The sequence below is a fragment of the Piliocolobus tephrosceles genome, chromosome 16, assembly GCF_002776525.5.
Source record: "Piliocolobus tephrosceles isolate RC106 chromosome 16, ASM277652v3, whole genome shotgun sequence".
Taxonomy (NCBI): domain Eukaryota; kingdom Metazoa; phylum Chordata; class Mammalia; order Primates; family Cercopithecidae; genus Piliocolobus; species Piliocolobus tephrosceles.
In genome coordinates, this window is record NC_045449.1 from 1,828,604 (window position 1) to 1,846,736 (window position 18,133).

At 55.8% G+C, this 18,133-nt stretch overlaps 1 protein-coding gene across 1 annotated transcript in view; it reads right to left on the bottom strand.

Annotated features, from left to right (window-relative positions):
- RTN4RL1 (reticulon 4 receptor like 1) overlaps positions 1-17,343 on the bottom strand; it is a 95,508-nt gene extending 78,165 nt beyond the window's left edge. The window contains exon 1 of the mRNA XM_023184725.2: positions 16,862-17,343. Within this exon, the coding sequence (XP_023040493.1) occupies positions 16,862-16,874 (13 nt within the window). The 5' untranslated portion in view covers positions 16,875-17,343. The remainder of the gene's footprint in view (positions 1-16,861) is intronic.
- Positions 17,344-18,133: the final 790 nt, after the last annotated feature.

An 18,133-nucleotide genomic window follows, 5' to 3' on the forward strand; every position in this document is an offset into this window, starting at 1 on the left:
ACCTGGTGGGCAGGTACCTCTCCTCCAGCCGCCTTCCCCCTGGCTTGAAAGTGCCTTCCTTATTACCCACACCATCCTTTCACTTATCCAGCGTGCGGCTTCTCTCTCCCAGCAGCTTGTAAATTTCCTGGGCCTGCAGACTGAGCCTCAGACCAGGGTTTACTCGCTCCCATCCTGCCTAGAGCACAGTGAAATGACTGCAGGGCCCAGGGGTTCCAGTCTGGCTGGAACCGACGGTGTAGATGGGGAGAAAAGGGTGATGTATCAATGAGACACTGAAAAAGACAAGGCTGTACACAGAACTAAGTTCTATGTTGTATGCTGTGGAGTAAAAGGGCAGGGTTCGCCAGGCGCAGTGGCTCACGCCTGTAATCCCAGCACTTTGGAAGGCAGGTGGATCACTTGAGGTCAGGAGTTCAAGACCAGCCTGGTCCACATGGGGAAACCCTGTCTCAACTAAAAGTACAAATGTTGGCAGAGTGTGGTAGCTCACGCCTGTGATCCCAGCATTCTGGGAGCCTGAAGTGGGTGGATCACGAGGTCAAGAGTTTGAGACCATCCTGGCCAACATGGTGAATCTCATCTCTCCTAAAAATACAAAAATTAGTTGGGTGTAGTGGCGTGTGCCTGTAACTCAGCTACTCGAGAGGCTGAGTGAGGCAGGAGAATTGCTTGAACCCAGGAGGCAGAGGTTGCAGTGAGCCGAGATCACATCACTGCACTCCAGCCTGGGCGACAGAGCAAGACTCCATCTCGGAAAAAAAAAAAATTAGCCAGGTATGGTGGTGCGCGCCTATATTCCCAGCTACTCAGGAGGCTGAGGCAGGAGAACCGCTTGAATCTGGGAAGCAGAGGTTGCAGTGAGCCGAGATCACACCACTGCACTCCAGCCTGGGCGACAGAGCAAGACTTCATCTCAAAAAACAAAAAAAGAAAAAGGCAGGATTCACGAGAATCAATCTCTGACCTTATACTCAAACTGCCGCCTGGGCCACGTAAACAGCCGAGAAAGAGAAGCATCTGACCCTGATGTAAACGGGGATCCCCAGCTCAGCTACTCCTCCTCCTGCCCGCCGCCATAACTGTTGCCTTGGTCCCTGAACCCCTGGCCAAGTGGCTGATGGACTTGGGACTGACCGTAAGTTCTGGTTCTGGTACTCTCCAAAGGAATCTCAAACCACTCCACAGGCCGCAACACAGAATGCCGGCCCTGCCGACAGCCCCAGCCACGGAGACAGCCAGGTACTGTAGCAAGCACACCCTGACGCAGGGCCTTTGCACCTGCTGTTGTTCCTCCTGCCAGGAGAGCCCTCTGCAGGGAGAAGCAGCTCTAATGTCTGCAGTGCCCTCCCTCACTCTGCATAGGCCTCTGTTTGAATGTCCATCTATCAGAAAGACTTCCTGCCAATCTCCCTAAAATAACTGCTCTCTGGTCACCCTCTGTTCTTCAACTATCAATTTTCTTCAAAGCACTTACCCCACCTGATAGAATATAGTTGTTTAGCTGGGCGCGATGGCTCACACCTATAATCCCAGCACTTTGGGAGGCCGATGTGGGTGGATCACTTGAGGTCAGGAGTTCCAGACCAGCCGGGCCTACATGGTGATACCCCATCTCTCCAAAAAATCAACAACAACAAAAAACTAGCCAGGCACGATGGCAGGCATCTGTAATCCCAGCTACTCGGGAGGCTGAGGCACGAGAATTGCTTGAACCCAGGAGGCGGAGGTTGCAGTGAGCCAAGATCTTGCCACTGCACTCCAACCTGGGCTACAGAGTGAGACTCCGTCTCTCTTTCTCTCTCTCTATATATAGCTGTTTATTGTCTATTTCTCCACCCCAGCTAGAATGTCAGCTCCATAAAAACAGGAAACTTGGAATTTATTTATTTATTTATTTATTTATTTATTTATTTATTTATTTATTTTCAGACGGAGTCTTGCTCTGTCGCCCAGGCTGGAGTGTAGTGGCCGGATCTCGGCTCACTGCAAGCTCCACCTCCCGGGTTCACGCCATTCTCCTGCCTCAGCCTCTTGAGTAGCTGGGACTACAGGCGCCCGCCACCACACCTGGCTAATATTTTTGTATTTTTAGTAGAGACGGGGTTTCACCATGTTAGCCAGGATGGTCTCGATCTCTTGACCTCGTGTTCTGCCCACCTCGGCCTCCCAAAGTGCTGGGATTACAGGCTTGAGCCACAGCGCCCGGCCTATTCATTTATTTATTTATTTAGAGATGGGGTCTTGCTCTGCTACCCAGGCTGGAGTGCAATGGTGTGATCACAGCTCTCTGCAGCCTCCATCTCCTGGGTTCAAGCAATGCTCCCCCCTCAGTCTCCCAAATAGCTGGGACTACAGGCACACACAACCATGTGTGGCTAATTTTAAAAAAAGAAGAAAACTTTGTGGAGATGAGGTCTCACTATGTTTCCCAGGCCAGTCTTGAAATCCCGGGTTCGAGTGATCCTCCCACCTCGGCCTCCCTAAGTGTTTGGATCACCAGTGTGAGCCACCATGCTCGGTGCCTTGGACTGTATTCATCACTGCATCCTCAGTGCCAGCAGAAGGCAGGCAGTTAATTGTTATTAAATAACGTTTGTCACATGGAGAGAGCCTTCCATATCCCTCCTGGCTGACAAGATAAAAGGAGTCCGCTCATCCATGGATAGAGAACTGGTCGGTGATCATGCGGGGCGCGGCGGCTCACACTTGTAATCCCCGCACTTTAGAAGGCCGAGGCAGGTGGATCACAAGGTCAAGAGTTCATGACCAGCCTGGCTAAGATGGTGAAACCCCGTCTCTACTAAAAACACAAAAATTAGCTGGACATGGCGGCAGGTGCCTCTAATTCCAGCTATTCGGGAGGCGGAGGCAGAAGAATTGCTGGAATCCAGGCAGCAGAGGTTGCAGTGAGCCGAGATCGCGCCACTGCACTCCAGCCTGGGTGACAGAGCGTGACTCCGTCTCAAAAAAAAAAAAAAAAAAAAAAAAAAGAGAATTGGTTGGTGATCATGGTCTGTAACATGGTCCAACAGGAGTCATGACATGGCTGGCTCCACTGCGCTCTTCCTTCTGGGAAATAAAGCTGGGAAAGCCAGGGGTGCAAGGCACTGAGCTGTGGGAGGGGAAGGGGAAAGGCGGTGTTGGAGAGCAAGGGGTGGGTGGGTCCTTGGCTTTGGATGTGGGGCAAGAGGAGGAGCTGGTGGGGTGCAGGGAAAGGCCAGAGCAGAGAGGCCAGAAGAGGGACCACGGAGGGCTGTACATCCTGGAGCTACTCCTTCGCCTGGAGGCTTTGGGAGTCCAGGTCACTCATCTCCTTGTAATAATCCCCCATTTCCAATGGGCTCCCATGAATCTCTGCAATCAGAATTGGCCATGAAAAGGCCGGGCACGGTGGCTCAAGCCTGTAACCCCAGCACTTTGGGAGGCCGAGACGGGCGGATCACGAGGTCAGGAGATGGAGACCATCCTGGCTAACACGGTGAAACCCCGTCTCTACTAAAAATACAAAAAAAACTAGCCGGGCGAGGTGGCGGGCGCCTGTAGTCCCAGCTACTCCGGAGGCTGAGGCAGGAGAATGGCGTAAACCCGGGGAGGCGGAGCTTGCAGTGAGCTGAGATCCGGCCACTGCACTCCAGCCTTGGCGACAGAGCAAGGCTCCGTCTCAAAAACAACAACAACAACAACAACAAAAGAATTGGCCGTGAAAGCAGAAATACCAGTCCACCAGGGGCAGTGGGCCAATTACGGTAAGATGATCACCATCACAATCTCCAGGCAGCCGCGGGGCTAATTGCTGCCCCGCGAGTCACGTGTGAGTGGTAAAATGTCCCCTTTGGCTGGTGCATTCTCTTGAGCATGGCCCGAGAAGTTGCCAGGCCTCTTTCCCTCGTCCCTTGCTCGCTAGGGGAGATTCTTTTTACAACCGCAGGCCTGAGCAACACCCCTGGAGCCCTCCCCGGGAGGAGAGGAAGCAAAGTAACAAGTCAATTTCACAGATGGGAGCCAAGACAAAAGAGGCAGAGCCTTCTCACCCTAGGCACCACCTGAGCTCAGCTTCCTCTGGCAATTTTATCTCGTCATGTTTGGTCCGGCCTCATTTAAACATTTCAGATTGCTGAAGCCCAGAGAGCGTACACGAGAGGTTTCCATTTGCCACAGAATCGATAGTGCAAATTTTGTTCCAAACAAATCTGCCAAGTACAACCCTAAACTTTTCCAAACGAGAGGTTATTTCTTTTCCCAACACAGCACCTGCTCTGCTGGGCATCCTCTGTGGTCCAGAAGACCAGTCTTTCCATGCCTGCTGGCTTCCTGGGGCCACGAGGAACACAGCTGGGCTGGGGTGAGGCGGCAGCAGCCCTGGGGCCCTGCCCCAGCTACTTAGCCCCCGCCGGAGCCTCAGTATCCTCATCTGTAACTTGGGGCTAATGAGACCTGCGTTTTCTGCTTTTAATGAGGCGTTGCACAGCGAAAATTGCGTGGTAAGACTCTTTTCTACATCCTCCTCACTAAAAATTCCCCATTTCCTCCTGGTTCCTGGTACTGTTTCTATTTTTTCTTTCTCTTTTTCTCCCTCTCTCTCTTCTTTTTTAAAGCCCTAGATTATGATTTAATTTTTCTTATGGTTACAGAATAATTTAAATATTAGGTTTTGGTACTAAGTCTCTTGTGGTCCAATCTATGTGTACAATCATTCAATCAGCATTTCTTATCCAATCAACTCATGTTTACTGATCCAATACTTTTTACCTAATGTCGCTATGTGCTATGTTCTTTTGTTTTTGTTTTTTTTTTTTTCGAGATGGAGTCTCGCTCTGTCATCCAGGCTGGAGTGAAGTGGTGCGATCTCGGCTCACTACAACCTCTACCTCCTGGGTTCAAGCAGTTCTTCTGCCTCAGCCGCCCAAGTAGCTGGAATTACAGGCCCCTGCCACCATGCCTGGCTAAATTTTGTATTTTTAGTACAGACAGGATTTCATCATGTTGGACAGGATGGTCTTGAGCTTGTGACCTCAAGTGATCTGCCCTCCTCGGCCTCCCAAAATGCTGGGATTATAGGGGTGAGCCTCCACGCCGGGCCAGCATTTTGTGCAGGATGCTGTTTTAGTGGGGTCCTGATAGGAAAGAGCATTTTCAGATTGAGTGATTTGATGAATAAAGAAGAAGACAGAAGTGCGGGGAACAGGGAAGGCCTAAGAGATAAAGTCAAAACCACCCCCAACATATACAGACCCCCAGGGCTGAGTGAGGGGGAGCTCTTACTGAACTCAGAGGTAGAAAGAGCTGCCAGGAGAGCCAGTGGCAGGGGCTGTGTAGCAGATACTGCGAGGGCCTGCCCACAGCCCTGACTTTGACCATTTCAGCACACCAGCCTGACTTTCAGCCGCCAGGACTTGCATTTCTTTGCCTCAGGGCTTTCTCTAGCAGCAGAGCTGGCTTTGCTCACCTACAGAGCAGGCCAAATGTGCTGGGAATGAATACCGCTACAGGAACAAGACTCAGCCAGTGACCGGTGGGCACTGGAACATAATACCCCAGCTCCCTCACCCTGGAATATAAATACCCCAGCTCCCTCACCCTGGAACATAAATACCCCAGCTCCCTCACCCTGGAATATAAATACCCCAGCTCCCTCACCCTGGAACATAAATACCCCAGTTCCCTCACCCTGGAATATAAATACCCCAGTTCCCTCACCCTGGAACATAAATATCCCAGCTCCCTCACCCTTGGGTTTTGATAACTTTGAAGTGCGGGTTCTAGACTGCATCCCAAAGTTGTGCAGCAGGGTTAAGCTCTGGTGCCCACAGCGGTAACTACTTGACCCAGTGAGTCCCTGATTGGCCCTCCCACTCGCTTCCTGGCATTTTCTTGGATCATTTCCCAAATAAACTACTTGCTTGAATTTTTGAAACTCAGGCTGTGCTTCTGGGAAAACCTTTGGGCGGCCTTTTGCAGAGGGATACCCAGTGCCCATGAGGACTCACCCTTGGCAGACCCAGCTGGAAGTGGGAGAGTGTGGAAGCCCACTGTTGAACTTGGACAGGCCAACCCTGGAGGACAGGGAGCAGCGTGAGGGATCTAGAGGGGCACAGGATGGAGAAGTTCCAGTCTCCTCTTGGAACTCACCACCATCCGGCGGGGAAGACAGATCATGTAAAAGTATTACCATTGCAACAAGGCAGGCTGAGTACCATGACAGGGACGTGCAGGGCCCTACAGAGCTCTCAGGACCCCCCAACTCTCCCCATTCAAGGCATGAAGGGACTTTCCCCAGAAGATGTGTGTAAGTTGAGAGCTGAGGATGGGAGTGCAGGGGAAGCAGCCACAGAGTGTTCTAGGCAGAATGAGCTGCTTGTGCAGATCTTTCGAGACAAAAGAACATGACTCAGGCTGGGCGCAGTGGCTCACGCCTGTAATCCTAATGCTTTGGGAGGCCGAGGCAGGCGCATCACCTGAGATCAGGAGTTCGAGACCAGCCTGGCCAACATGGTAAAACCTTGTCTCTACTAAAAATACAAAAATTAGCCAGGTGTGGTGGTATGCACCTGTAATCCCAGCTACTTGGGAGGCTGAGACAGGAGATTGCTTGAACGTGGGAGACAGAGGTTGCAGTGAGCCAAGATCGCGCCACTGCACTCCAACCTGGGCGACAGAGCAAGACTCCATCTTAAAGGAAAAAACAAAAACAAAAACAAAAAACAAAGAACATCATTCAGGCCGGGCGCGGTGGCTCAAGCCTGTAATCCCAGCACTTTGGGAGGCCGAGACGGGCAGATCACGAGGTCAGGAGATCGAGACCATCCTGGCTAACACGGTGAAACCGCGTCTCTACCAAAAAAAAACAAAAAGCTGGCCGGGCGAGGTGGCGGGCGCCTGTAGTCCCAGCTACTCGGGAGGCTGAGGCAGGAGAATGGTGTAAACCCGGGAGGCGGAGTTTGCAGTGAGCTGAGATGTGGCCACTGCACTCCAGCCCGGGCGACAGAGCGAGACTCTGTCTCAAAAAAAAAAAAAAAAAAAAAAAAAGAACATCATTCAGTTGAATCCAAAGAAGTTCGGTAGACCTGGAGCTCAGAGTTCAAAGCAGTGGGGAGAAAGAAGGTCAGAGCTGTGGTGGGGCCAGGAGGAAGGATGTGGCAGGCCATCCCCCTGATGAAAAAGGGAATCGCTGAGGGGTTCTAAGACGAGAGAGACAAGAGCACAGGGCACTGTGGAATCCAGCCACTATGTAAGACCTGGTTTCAGCAAAGGCAAGATAGGAGGCTGCTGGGAGGGTCAGGAGACGATGGTGGCCTGGGCTTGGGTGGAGGCAGAGCAGGCAGTGGTGGAGGAGGTGGGAAGGGTGCCATGGGAGAAGGGCAAGGCTTTGCGAGGGATGGAGGGTGCGGGGAGGTCAGGGGTCAGCTCTTGAGCTGGGGGTGGCTGGAGAGCAATGGTGCCAGATGCCATGATGGGGAAAATGAGGAAGAGGCAATTTCAGACACGCTGGGTTTGAGAGGCCTGTGAGACCACCAGTGAGGACATCAGAGGCTGGAGATGGGATATCAGGGGAGTCAGCCAACGGCCGGCCACTGCAGCCACGGCCGTGCTGAACGCCCCAGGAGCCAAGCATGGCGCTGCCCGGGGAGGTGCCACATTTGAGAAGTGGCAAGAGGAGGGAAGCTGGCCAAGACGGCCGAGAGGGGCAGCCGTGGAACCACGGAGGCTGCCATCAGGGAAGCCAGGGAAACAGGACGGCCAATGGGGCCAATGCCCCGGAAGGTCAAGGAGATAAGAAAAAGGTCTGTTGGATTTAGCGTCAAGCCAGAGCAGTGACTGTGGGTGCCGGGGAAAGAGCAGGGTTTGGCTTGAGGGGTGAGAGGTGAGAATAAGGAGACTCCAAGTGTGGACAACCCCTTCCTCAATCCGGGCGGAGAGAGCCGAGTGGCCGCAAGGGGTCTGAAGGGAGGGGATGAAACATCCCACCAGCCGCAGGTGACAGAACTCAAACCCCTTGCCCTGTGGACAGCGGACAGTCCTCCTCGTTAACACACAACGCTCAGCACACCCAGTGGTTTCCTATGTCCTGAAAGGAGGGACCACAGGGGACTCCAGAGTCTCCAAGCTGGAGGGGCAGCCTGGGTGGCGCTGAGGCCAAAGGAGGAAGCCCTTCCCCCTGGCTCTGGCTCTGATCAGGGCCCCCTGCCCTGGGCTCTGACATTAGGTACCATTTGAAAAAACCCCTGCTATTGAAAAACATTTGAAGGCTGGGCGTGGTGGCTCACGTCTGTAATCCCAGCGCTTTGGGAGGCTGAGTTGGGAGGATCACCTGAGGTCAGGAGTATTGAGAACAGCCTGGCCAACATGGTGAAACCCTGTCTCTACTAAAAATACAAAAATTAGCCGGTTGTGGTGGTGCATGCCTGTAATCCCAGCTACTTAGTAGGCTGAGGCAGGAGAATCACTTGAACCCGGGAGGCGGAAGTTGCAGTGAGCCAAGATCGCGCCACTGCACTCCAGCCTGGGTGACGCAGTGAGACTCTGTCTCAAAAACAAAAACAAAAAACAAAAAAACCTTTGAAAGACCATCGATCTAGTCATATTACAGATGGGTAAACTGAGGCCCAGAGACGAGGAGACATGTCTGGGGTTCTACTGAGTCTGCCCCTGAGATGACCGGATGCAGCCCCAGGGTGCCAGCTTTGGTGGTCTTTCCACAGCCCCACAGTTCCTGGAAAGGAAAGGGCCGTGGCAAGGCCAAAGCCAGGGTTGCCACAGGGCTGTGGTGAGAGGCAGAGTCTGGCAGCGTGTGATGAGAGACAGAGAGACGCAGCGTGTGGCATGCGGCACATGCCAGCGACAGGCGGCAGCAGGCGGGCAGGCGGGCAGCTGGGCTGCAGCGCCAGAGCAGAGCCGCTGTACCCAGCATCCGGCCTGCCCAGGTGCCCCACACTGGCCATCGAGTGACCTCCCTGGGCCCTGCCTCCCGAGGTTGGCCGGCTGCAGACCCCAGGCCCACCTCCATATGTGCCCCTTCCTTCTCCCAGCTTGCTCAGACAAGCCCATGAATAGAACATTAAAGGCAAAACCTTCTGAAAGAAACAGCAGCTCCCTGGTAGCAGTCGTCCCACTAAATGTCAAATGCAGAGCAAGGCTTCTTGCCTTGTGCGCGTCTCACTAATGGAGGCATCTTGGCCTCCATATCCCCATCATCCCATCACCCTATAAATAAATCATGGTCAGAAGAATGCCAATTTCCCCCCTAAGGCCTCATGAATCTCTCAACATAAGCATATGTAGAGGCCCTCTTCACCATGTACTGGCTCTGGTGCCCGGAAAGAGGTAGCAAACCCTGTGAGGATGATTTTAGAGGCAGAAGCAAACTTTCCTACCATCTCAGTGGGCTGAAAGTTGGGAGCCCAGCTTCTGTCCTGACTTGGGAGAGACTCTTGCTCAATTTCCCACAGACCGACCCCGGCCGATGTGGTTGTCACCATGATGCCACCACCCTCTGGAATCAACTCAGTAAGCTGCCAAAGGACCATCGCTGGGGGCTGCAGTGGTCTGTCCCCTGGCAGCCAAGTTATGAGTCGTGCCCACCCACCCCCTGTGAGGGCGAGCCACACACCCACTCAGCAAGGGTTGTTCCTGACATGTAGCACACACAGCGCTGGCCCGCCCACTCCTGGGAGCCCCTGCCCCCACTGAGTGGCTCACCAGCGTGCCATGGCGCCAAACCCCACTGGTAGACTGATGGTGTGGGTGCCAACAGAGGCTCCAGTGCACTTGGGGGGTACTGCTCTGCAACAGTGACCTCTGGTACACACACTCCAGGGAGGCTGTTGCGTGCTTTGCCAGGTGTGTTTCTGTACACACACACGCGCGCGCGCTATGGTGCCAACTCTTTATTGCTGTGCCAGCACAGAGGCCTCCAGAGTGACTCTCCTGAATCAGATAGCAGGGGATGTTTGCAGTCTCGTTTCCACGCTTCACTGACTGGTTAGACAGTGATCACAGGTTCGGAAGCACGTGCCTCACCACGGCAGAGGAGGCCTCCACTCTGAGGCGGGATTCCACGCTCCTGCACCCTGAGATCCGGGAGACTCCCGGCCTTGTTTCATCTTCTTTCTTTTCCTAAAGAATCACAGGGAGAATGGACCTCTCTGGGAGTCAACTGTGGCTGGAAGGGGACAGGAGAAGCCCCCTCTGGAGGACAGCTGAGCCCTGCAGCTGCCATCCTGCCTGGCAGGCTAGGGCTGGGTGTGGAAGGGAAGCCAGGGAGAGCAAGTCATGGGCAGGGCTGAGAGCCCAAGCGGAGCCCAGCCCCCAAATACACCTGGGCCCTGGGCCTTTCTCAGGCCCTGCATGAACGCAGGCAGGAGGGTTCCTGGCCCACTGTCCCATCTCTGTCCCCAAGGAAGAAACCAGGGCAGGAGACAGAGGTGAGGACTGTGTCTTCCGGACACCAGGGGAGAGGGAGTAGGAGAGGGCATGAGACAGCAGCTCAGGCCCCAGGGGTCCCAGATCCCTGCCAGAGAAGTTCCTGAGGAACCGCAGAGGGGAGTGCATGGGAACCACCAGCAAGCTCTGTGAGAAGCCAGAAATGAATCAGCAGCGCCCAGCGCCCCGCAAAACAAATGTCAGAGAAATCAAGACAGATGCGCACGTGAGACAGTGGAGCACAGAGGTCCAGAGAGCAAGGGGGAGGGTGGGCTTGACAGACAGAGCGGGGGCTGCATCCTGACTCAGCAGTGTGCCGGCTGGGTGGCCCAGGGAAAGGGACTCCAACTAGCTATGCCTCAGTTTCCTCATCTGGAATAAGCACAGACGGATCCTGCAGGGTGGTGGTGGAGGTGGCATGAGATAAGGTGTGGAGCACCCTCAGTGAGGCTCAGTAAACACAAGCGGCTATTGGCAGCATGTGGACAGGGACGGGCAGGTGGAGAAGAGCAGGTTATTGCCTGCTGCCTGTTTCCAGCTAGCATCCATATCTCCTCGCAGCAGGCTTGGCTGGGCATGCTCTGTGAAGACCGAGGTGGCTGTGACTCATTCTAGTGATGGACACCAAGTGAGTGGGCTCCTCTCTCCAGTTCCTCGATATCCCTGGAGACCCCTGCTCCTGCAGCCCTAGCCTTGGAGCTGACAGTTCCCTCAGTCTTCTCCAGGCCTTGGGGGGGGCCCTCGCGCCGGGGTCCCTTCCTGACTCCTCTCTCTGTCTCAGTTCTGCCCAGGGAGGTCCGGCCACTGCACCCCAAGGAAAGGGCTGCTTCCGGCACTCTGTGTCGAGGTCCTGGCTTCTGCCGTCCCTGGAGGCTCCGCTCCCGTCTCGCCAGCTATTTTGCTGCCTCGGCCATCTGTTCCCTCCCTGTCATCTCCTCTCTGCTTTAACCTTAACCACTACTTCACTGCAGATGGTACCAGGCAGTTCCGCTCTCGACATCCTTCACGACGCCTGCCCCTCCTTCTCATCTCCAGCAAGTGAACCGCTCTGTCCTTTTTCAAGCCTCACCCCAAAGACATGGCCAGAGCTTGGAGTTGGACTCACCCCACACAACTCCCCCTCCTCGATGACTCCACCACTGGCCAGGAGCAAACACCTACCCCTTCCCCTGCCTTTTCCTCTTGAGACTTCTTCTCAAACTCGGCCAAGAACCTCTCCTGGCATGGAGCGTGTCTCTGCTCCAGGTGTCTACCTGGTCTCCATCAACAGAGCCATGTAACCGCCCAGAGGGCTCCGGGGGCAAGCTGAGGCGGAGGCCAGAAACTCTGAAGCTCATTCCTACTGTGGAGGAACGAGGGCTCGTGCTGGGAGTGTGGGTCGTGAACAGTTTCCCTGTCGAAAATGGACCTGAACACTCTGCAGTAAGGAATTGTTTCCGTGCTGGCATGGTGGGAACTGAACCAAAACACTTTTTCTATGTTGTCTGAGCTCACAGGAACATTGCTCTGCTGTCCTTGCTGTTATTCTGGCTACTGGTGAGAAAATGCATGCATGGGCTTTACTTAGCAACTCGCTCTGCCTCTCCTCTCTGTCAGGGTGCTCCCCTAAAATCTCTCCTCTTGGCTTCTTTATTTCTGGCATAAGGACCCAGAGCTCTGAGGAGATCAGCAGCCCAGAAGCTCCTAAGGAAAGAAGCTGTTTTGGTGAGATTGGTTCCACCAGGCTACCTGCCTTGATTGGGACAGAAATGGGCTGGGAAGACCGAAACCTGACTTCTGCGCCTGGATTTGGGCTAAAAAGTCTCACAGCTCGATAAGGGCTCTTGTATCTCCCCTCTATACTTCCTCTGCAGTAGAAAAGAGTATCTTGGCCGTCCATGGAACACTCTTCTCTCCGTCTCGCCACTGAGGCTAAGGGCAGCGATATTACTAATAGCTCCAAGTCTTGGTTGCCCCCAGAGAGAGGCAGAGATGTAGCCTGCCCACATCTGGCCACATGAAGCCTCTCCAAATACCTAGGGGAGCTCTGGATTCAAGTCAAGCAACCATCTGACGCCACCACGGTCCCTCCTTCCCTTTGCCTTCCCTTCTTTCCACAAAAGAGAAGCCCAAATCTGCCACCAGCCCAGCCCATCTGCCCATGGAGACCAATGGAACCAAATGCATCTTGCTGGGTTGCAGGCCTTAATCTAGCTCTTGCTGAATTATTCAGGGATGGCATTAACTTATAAATGAGTGTGTTTGACTGATTTTTGTGGTTGATGTACAGATAAATTCTAATGAAAGACAGTTACAAGATTTTAAATTATTAATTAGACTGTCACTTAACAAAGCCTATTTGGCACTCTGTTTTCTTGCTTAACAAGACAAAAACTTTAAGGAAAGGTCCTGTATTAGCCCAGAGGCTCTTGATTTGCATTCTGTTTTTATAGCTCTACACATGAAAACCACGGGTCCTGACCTTAAGTAGGCCACTTCTGGCAAAGCAAACCCCCCAGCAGGCCGCCCTTCCTTCCTGGATGTTGCCGGGTGGCTCAGGGCCTCGCTTGCCCTCCTGCCTCTCACCTCTTAACCGGAGGCTTGCTTTTAATATCCCTGGTTTTGCCGGCTAGGCCATGAGATGGAGAAGCAGGGAGGGCAGCTGCTGAAGCCTTCAGCTACCAGGACTGTCAGCAGCTTGCTCCCACTGGGGCTGTTCTAGTTCACAGAGGTGGGGCTGTGCCCAGTAGTCCTTTCATTAAGAGACGTAAGGCAGTCCCCCCAGTCCTCCCAAAATGTCGTGCCAGGGGACAGCTTTACTAGGACGGCCAGGAATCAGAAAGGTGATCCTCATGGCCCAAGGTCTGTTCCTGCCTTTCTCCTCCTCTGGGGCTTCTTACCACTGGACTCCTCACTGCACAGGGCACCCCATTATCAAGATCATGAGCCTTGCCCTTTGCAGAAAGATAAGGGTTTTCTTCTCTTCCCTCCTCCCCACAGGATCTAGGGAAGGCTACTCTTTCTTCATCTTTCAAACCCTTTTCAGAATCATAATTAAATTATTACATTCCCTCAGGTCCAGGACCCCACATAGGGCTCTGCATATTATAGGCAAGAAAATGGCAAGATCTGTCTAAACACTTCCTATATCTTTGTGTTTTTTTTTTGTTTTTTTGTTTTTTTGTTTTTTTTTTGTAGATGGAGTCTCGCGTCTTTTCCCGGGCTGGAGTGCAGTGGCGCAATCTCAGCTCACTGCAACCTCCGCCTCCCGGGTTCAAGCAATTCTCCTGCCTCAGCTTCCCAAGAAGCTGGGATGACAGGCATGTGCCGGCACGACTGGCTAATTTTTGTATTTTTAGTAGAGATGGGGTTTCTCCATGTTGGTCAGGCTGGTCTTGAACTCCTGCCCTCAAGTGATCCTCCCAACTCGGCCTCCCAAAGTGCTGGGATTACAGGCGTGAGCCACCGTGCCCAGTCTGTTTTTTTTTTTTTTTTTTAATAGCGTCTGGCTTTGTCCCGCAGGCTGGAGGGCAGTAGCACAATCTTGGCCCACTGCAGCCCCTACCTCTCACAGACTCAAGTGATCCTCCCACCTCAGCCTCCCAAGTAGCTGGGACTACCAGCATATGCCACTGCACCTGGATAATTTTTTAAAATTTTGGCCAGGTGCGGTGACTCACACCTGTAATCCCAGCACTTCGGGAGGCAGAAGTGGGTGGATCACTTGAGACCAGGAGTTTAAGACCAGCCTGGCCAACATGGCAAAACCCCATGTCTACTAAAAATACAAAAAATGAGTCAAGCATGGTGGCGTGCACCTGTAGTCCTAGCTACTTAGGAGTCTGAGGCAGAATTGCTTGAATCTGGGAGGCAGAGGTTGCAGTGAGCTGAGACTGCACCACTGCACTCCAGCCTGGGCAACAGAGTGAGACTCTGTCTCAAAAAAAAAAAAATTTTTTTTTGTAGAGATGGAGTCTCACTCTGTTGCCCAGGCTGGACTGGAACTCCTGGTTTCAAGTGATCCTCCTACCTTGGCCTCCCAAAATGCTGGTATTATAGCCACGAGCCACTGCACCTGGCCTCCTATATCATTTTTGCTTGGAGACTTTGGGAACAATTCTAAAAGCAGACACTTGAATGGCCACCTCCCTGGGCATTAGCCTCAGGCATGCTTTTGGCTTTGGGCGCCTACCTAGAATCCATACAGAGAATCTGAGTGTCCAATACAGGTGTGCAGAAGAAACAAATCCAAAGGATCAGGATCTGGGGCCAAGAGAGAAAACTGCCCGCCCAGGAAAGAACCAACACAAGTCATCTGTCCACACAGTGTCCTAGGGGCTGTCTCCAGGTCCCCAGGGCTTCTCTTCTCTGCTTCCTTTGGGCCAATTCCGGTGGAAGCCTATCCGTGGACCCTCTTCAGCCAACCAGGCTGTGTGGGAAGGAAAAAACAGCCCTAGTAGCAAACACACACGTGACTGCTAAGCCTCCAGTGGCCACCTCTTGTGCAGGGTAAGGAGGCTCCCCCAGGGGGAGCAGCCTCCACAATGCAATGGCCTCATCCACAGCTGGGCCTCTGGCTAGCCAGGGTGGGAGAGAAAGGCTCGTGGAGGCTGCTGGAGCCTCCCTGGGCACCTAAACCATATAAATAAAGTACGTGGGCTGCTTGGTGGCTCATTTTTAACTATCAACTGCCAAAAGACAAAAGACCAAAAGGGAAATGAGATGTCAGTTCCTCTCCATTATCCCTATCACAGACCCGCAGCCCAGGCATGGCGGCCTCTTAGAGGTGCCCAGGAAGCCTTCCCGACTGGGGCAAGTTTGCATGCTCCAGGCCCAAGTTTCTCAGACCTGGGCTCGTGCTCAGCTCTGTAAAAAGCACCTTCTCTGTGCAAAGACACTTTGGCCAGCACTGCTCGGTTGCTGAAAGGAATTTTTGTCCCTTTCTGCAGGGAAAAGGAGCATCTAGGGTGTGTCTGCGAAGCGGTTTCTCCAACTAGCCCCAGAGACTCTTCCACACCACAGCGAAGGCAGCCAGCGTTTCCCCTCCCTGCACTGCACGACCCACGTGGAGGGCACAAGTCACACACAAGTTTGTGACTCTTCCAAGACGACGGGGCAACTCAGCTTCCTCAGTCGGCCCAAGCTGCGACCACCAAACGGCCTTTACCGCCCCACCAAAGGCGTGGTTCCTCCACCCACCTGTCTGACCTGCTTATATCTGGGTCTCCGCCACCACCTCCACATCTGCTTCTCTCCGCCCATCTTAGGGCTTCGCTTCCCCCCCCCCCCCCCCCCCCCCCCCCCACCCCCACCCCCTCCCCGTGCGCGTTTTCTCCTTCCCCATCCTGCTGTGAGGTCAGAATCCTGTGCTTACGACACCTCGGTCTGTTGCCATGGAAACAGGGGCGGATTAAGGCTGGAGCGCGGAGCGCAGGGATCAGGCCCCTCCGCTACCTGAGCTCCCGCCTCAGCCGGCTCCCGCAGGGCTGGGACAGCCAACCGCAGGCCCCGCGGCTTCTCGGCCTCCCGGCCGGGCCAGGCGCGGGGGGGATCCCGGCGGGGCGCCACAGCCCGCTCGGACCTGGGAGGGGAGAGAGGCAGACGCAGAGGCTGGAACAGCTGGTGGCGGGGCCCGTGGGCTCCCGGCGTGATCACTTGCCCTCCCAGGGCCCGGGGGACGGCGCCCAGCGTGGCAACCACGTGGGGGCGCGGCGGGACTTCCCCGGTGCCCGCACCAACTTTGCCGCGCTCGGTACCGGGCCGGGCTGCCGGGGCGTCTAGCTAAGGTGGTCGCGAAGCCAGCTGTCCTCAAGTTGAGCTGGGCACCGGTCGCGCACACTGGCGGCACGGCCTTCGCGTCCCTCCACTCCCAGCATAAGGAAAGTTTGAGGAACTGGACATCAGGCGCTGGCTGCTCCCCACCCTCAGCAGCTGGATGCCCAGAGCCCATCCCTGGGGATCAGAGCAGGACTGCAGAGAAGACGTCCGCGTCCGGGCCTCGTCTGGGGAGCTAGGGCGCGCGGGGAGCGCCCGGGCCGCGCGGTCACTGACCGCTGGCTGCACAGCAGCGCCGTGCGGACTCGGCCTCCACAAAGCGGCAGAAGCAAGGGCGTGTGCCCGCGCAGGGGATGGAGCCTGCAAGTGCAAAACTTTATCACAGCAAAGCAAAGCAAAGGTCCCAGGAGGCCGGCTGCGCTCACTCTGGTCTCCGACTGACCCCTCCGGGCCTGATCTCTAGGCCTGGCCACTCGATCCATGGAGCAAACCCCGTGTCTCACAACTGGCCACCGACGGGAGCTGAGCCCCAGCAGCAGCCTCTCGGCGGGTGCGCCCGGCAAAACCCATCAGCCCGCCGGGGGCTACTTGCCGGACCCAGAGCCCCGGCGCCGGGCGGCTCCCGGGCTCACGGCTCTTTCCTGAGCGCATTCAACTCCAACTTGCCCCTGCGGCTCCAACTCACCTTTGCGAAGCATGTTGGCCACCGGGCCGCCGCTCCGAGGTCGGCCTAGGCGCACTCCCTCCCGGGGTCCAGATTCAAATCCCTGGGCGCCAGCTGCAGCTAATCCGAGCGCGTCGAGGCGGGGGCAAGCCGGGGATCCGCTCGTGCCCGGTGGCCCGGCCCCTCAGGGGCATGGTGAGCTCCAGCCCCGCGCCGAGGACACCGGCGCCAGCAAGCAACCGTGGTGCTGTCCGGCAGCCCCGCGCGCTTGCTCAGCTCCGGGGCGATCGGCTTGCTCCGCGGAGCCGGCGGCCTGCTTCTGCCACCCGGAGCACTTTGCAGGCGGTTTTGAGGGGGGACGCCGCCCCCTGGCCGGCCGGTCGCAGCCCCCTCCTCTCCGCCCCCTCGGACCACCGCCGCCTCGGCTGCTGCAAAAGGGCGCTCGCACGCACCCCCGAGCTCCGGGGAAAGCGCCCGGCGCGCGTTTGCAGGACCGAGCGATCGGCGGAGCGGGGCGCCTCCCTTCCTCCCCCCCCCACCCCGGTTTCCCCCTCCTCTCCTCCTCCCTCCCTCCTTTGCTCACTAGCTCCCTCCCTCTCGCTCCGCTCCCCGCCCCCGCTCACGGAGCGCCTCCCATACAAAATTTATGAAAGTGCTCTCAGCTCGCAGTGCCGAGCGCCGTCCTATTCCCAGGGCAGCAGCGCTCAGCCGCGCGGCGCCGCCTCCCAAGGTGTTTTCACTGCACCCGCCCCCGGGGAAGATCCTCCGCCAGCGTCGGTCCAGGCACCTGCCCCAGTCCCCAAGCCGGTCCTCGGGCCACTCCACGCCCCTCCCCGGCCCCGCAGGCCTCCCGGAGCCCTAACCCGCAGCCCAGCCCCCGTCCGCTCGCCCTTCGCGGCTGGAGGTCATCGGGAGAGGCGACTGGGACGCGAGGACCGCCGCCCAGAGTCTGGATCGCGAATCCGCTCCCTGCCCCGTCTCCTCCCTGGCCAGCGCCCCTTCTCCCAGTCTCGACGGCTCTTCCCCGCACTGAACAGCTCCAGCGAACCCGGCTGCCCCGCACCCCGAGTCCCAGGACACTGTTCTTTTGTGGGGAGAGGAGAGGAGCAAGCCATTCGGGAAGGGTCAGTTGCAAATTCCAGGGAGAAGGAAGGACCCGTGCGGGCTCGGGTGGGCTGTCTCCGACTGGGTGGGGTGGGGGTGGGGGGTCTTTGATCTCCCTTGGTCCACACAGACCCCTCCAGGGGTTCGCGGAAAATAGAGGAGACGCCCCTTGGAAAGTGGGTCCCGCAG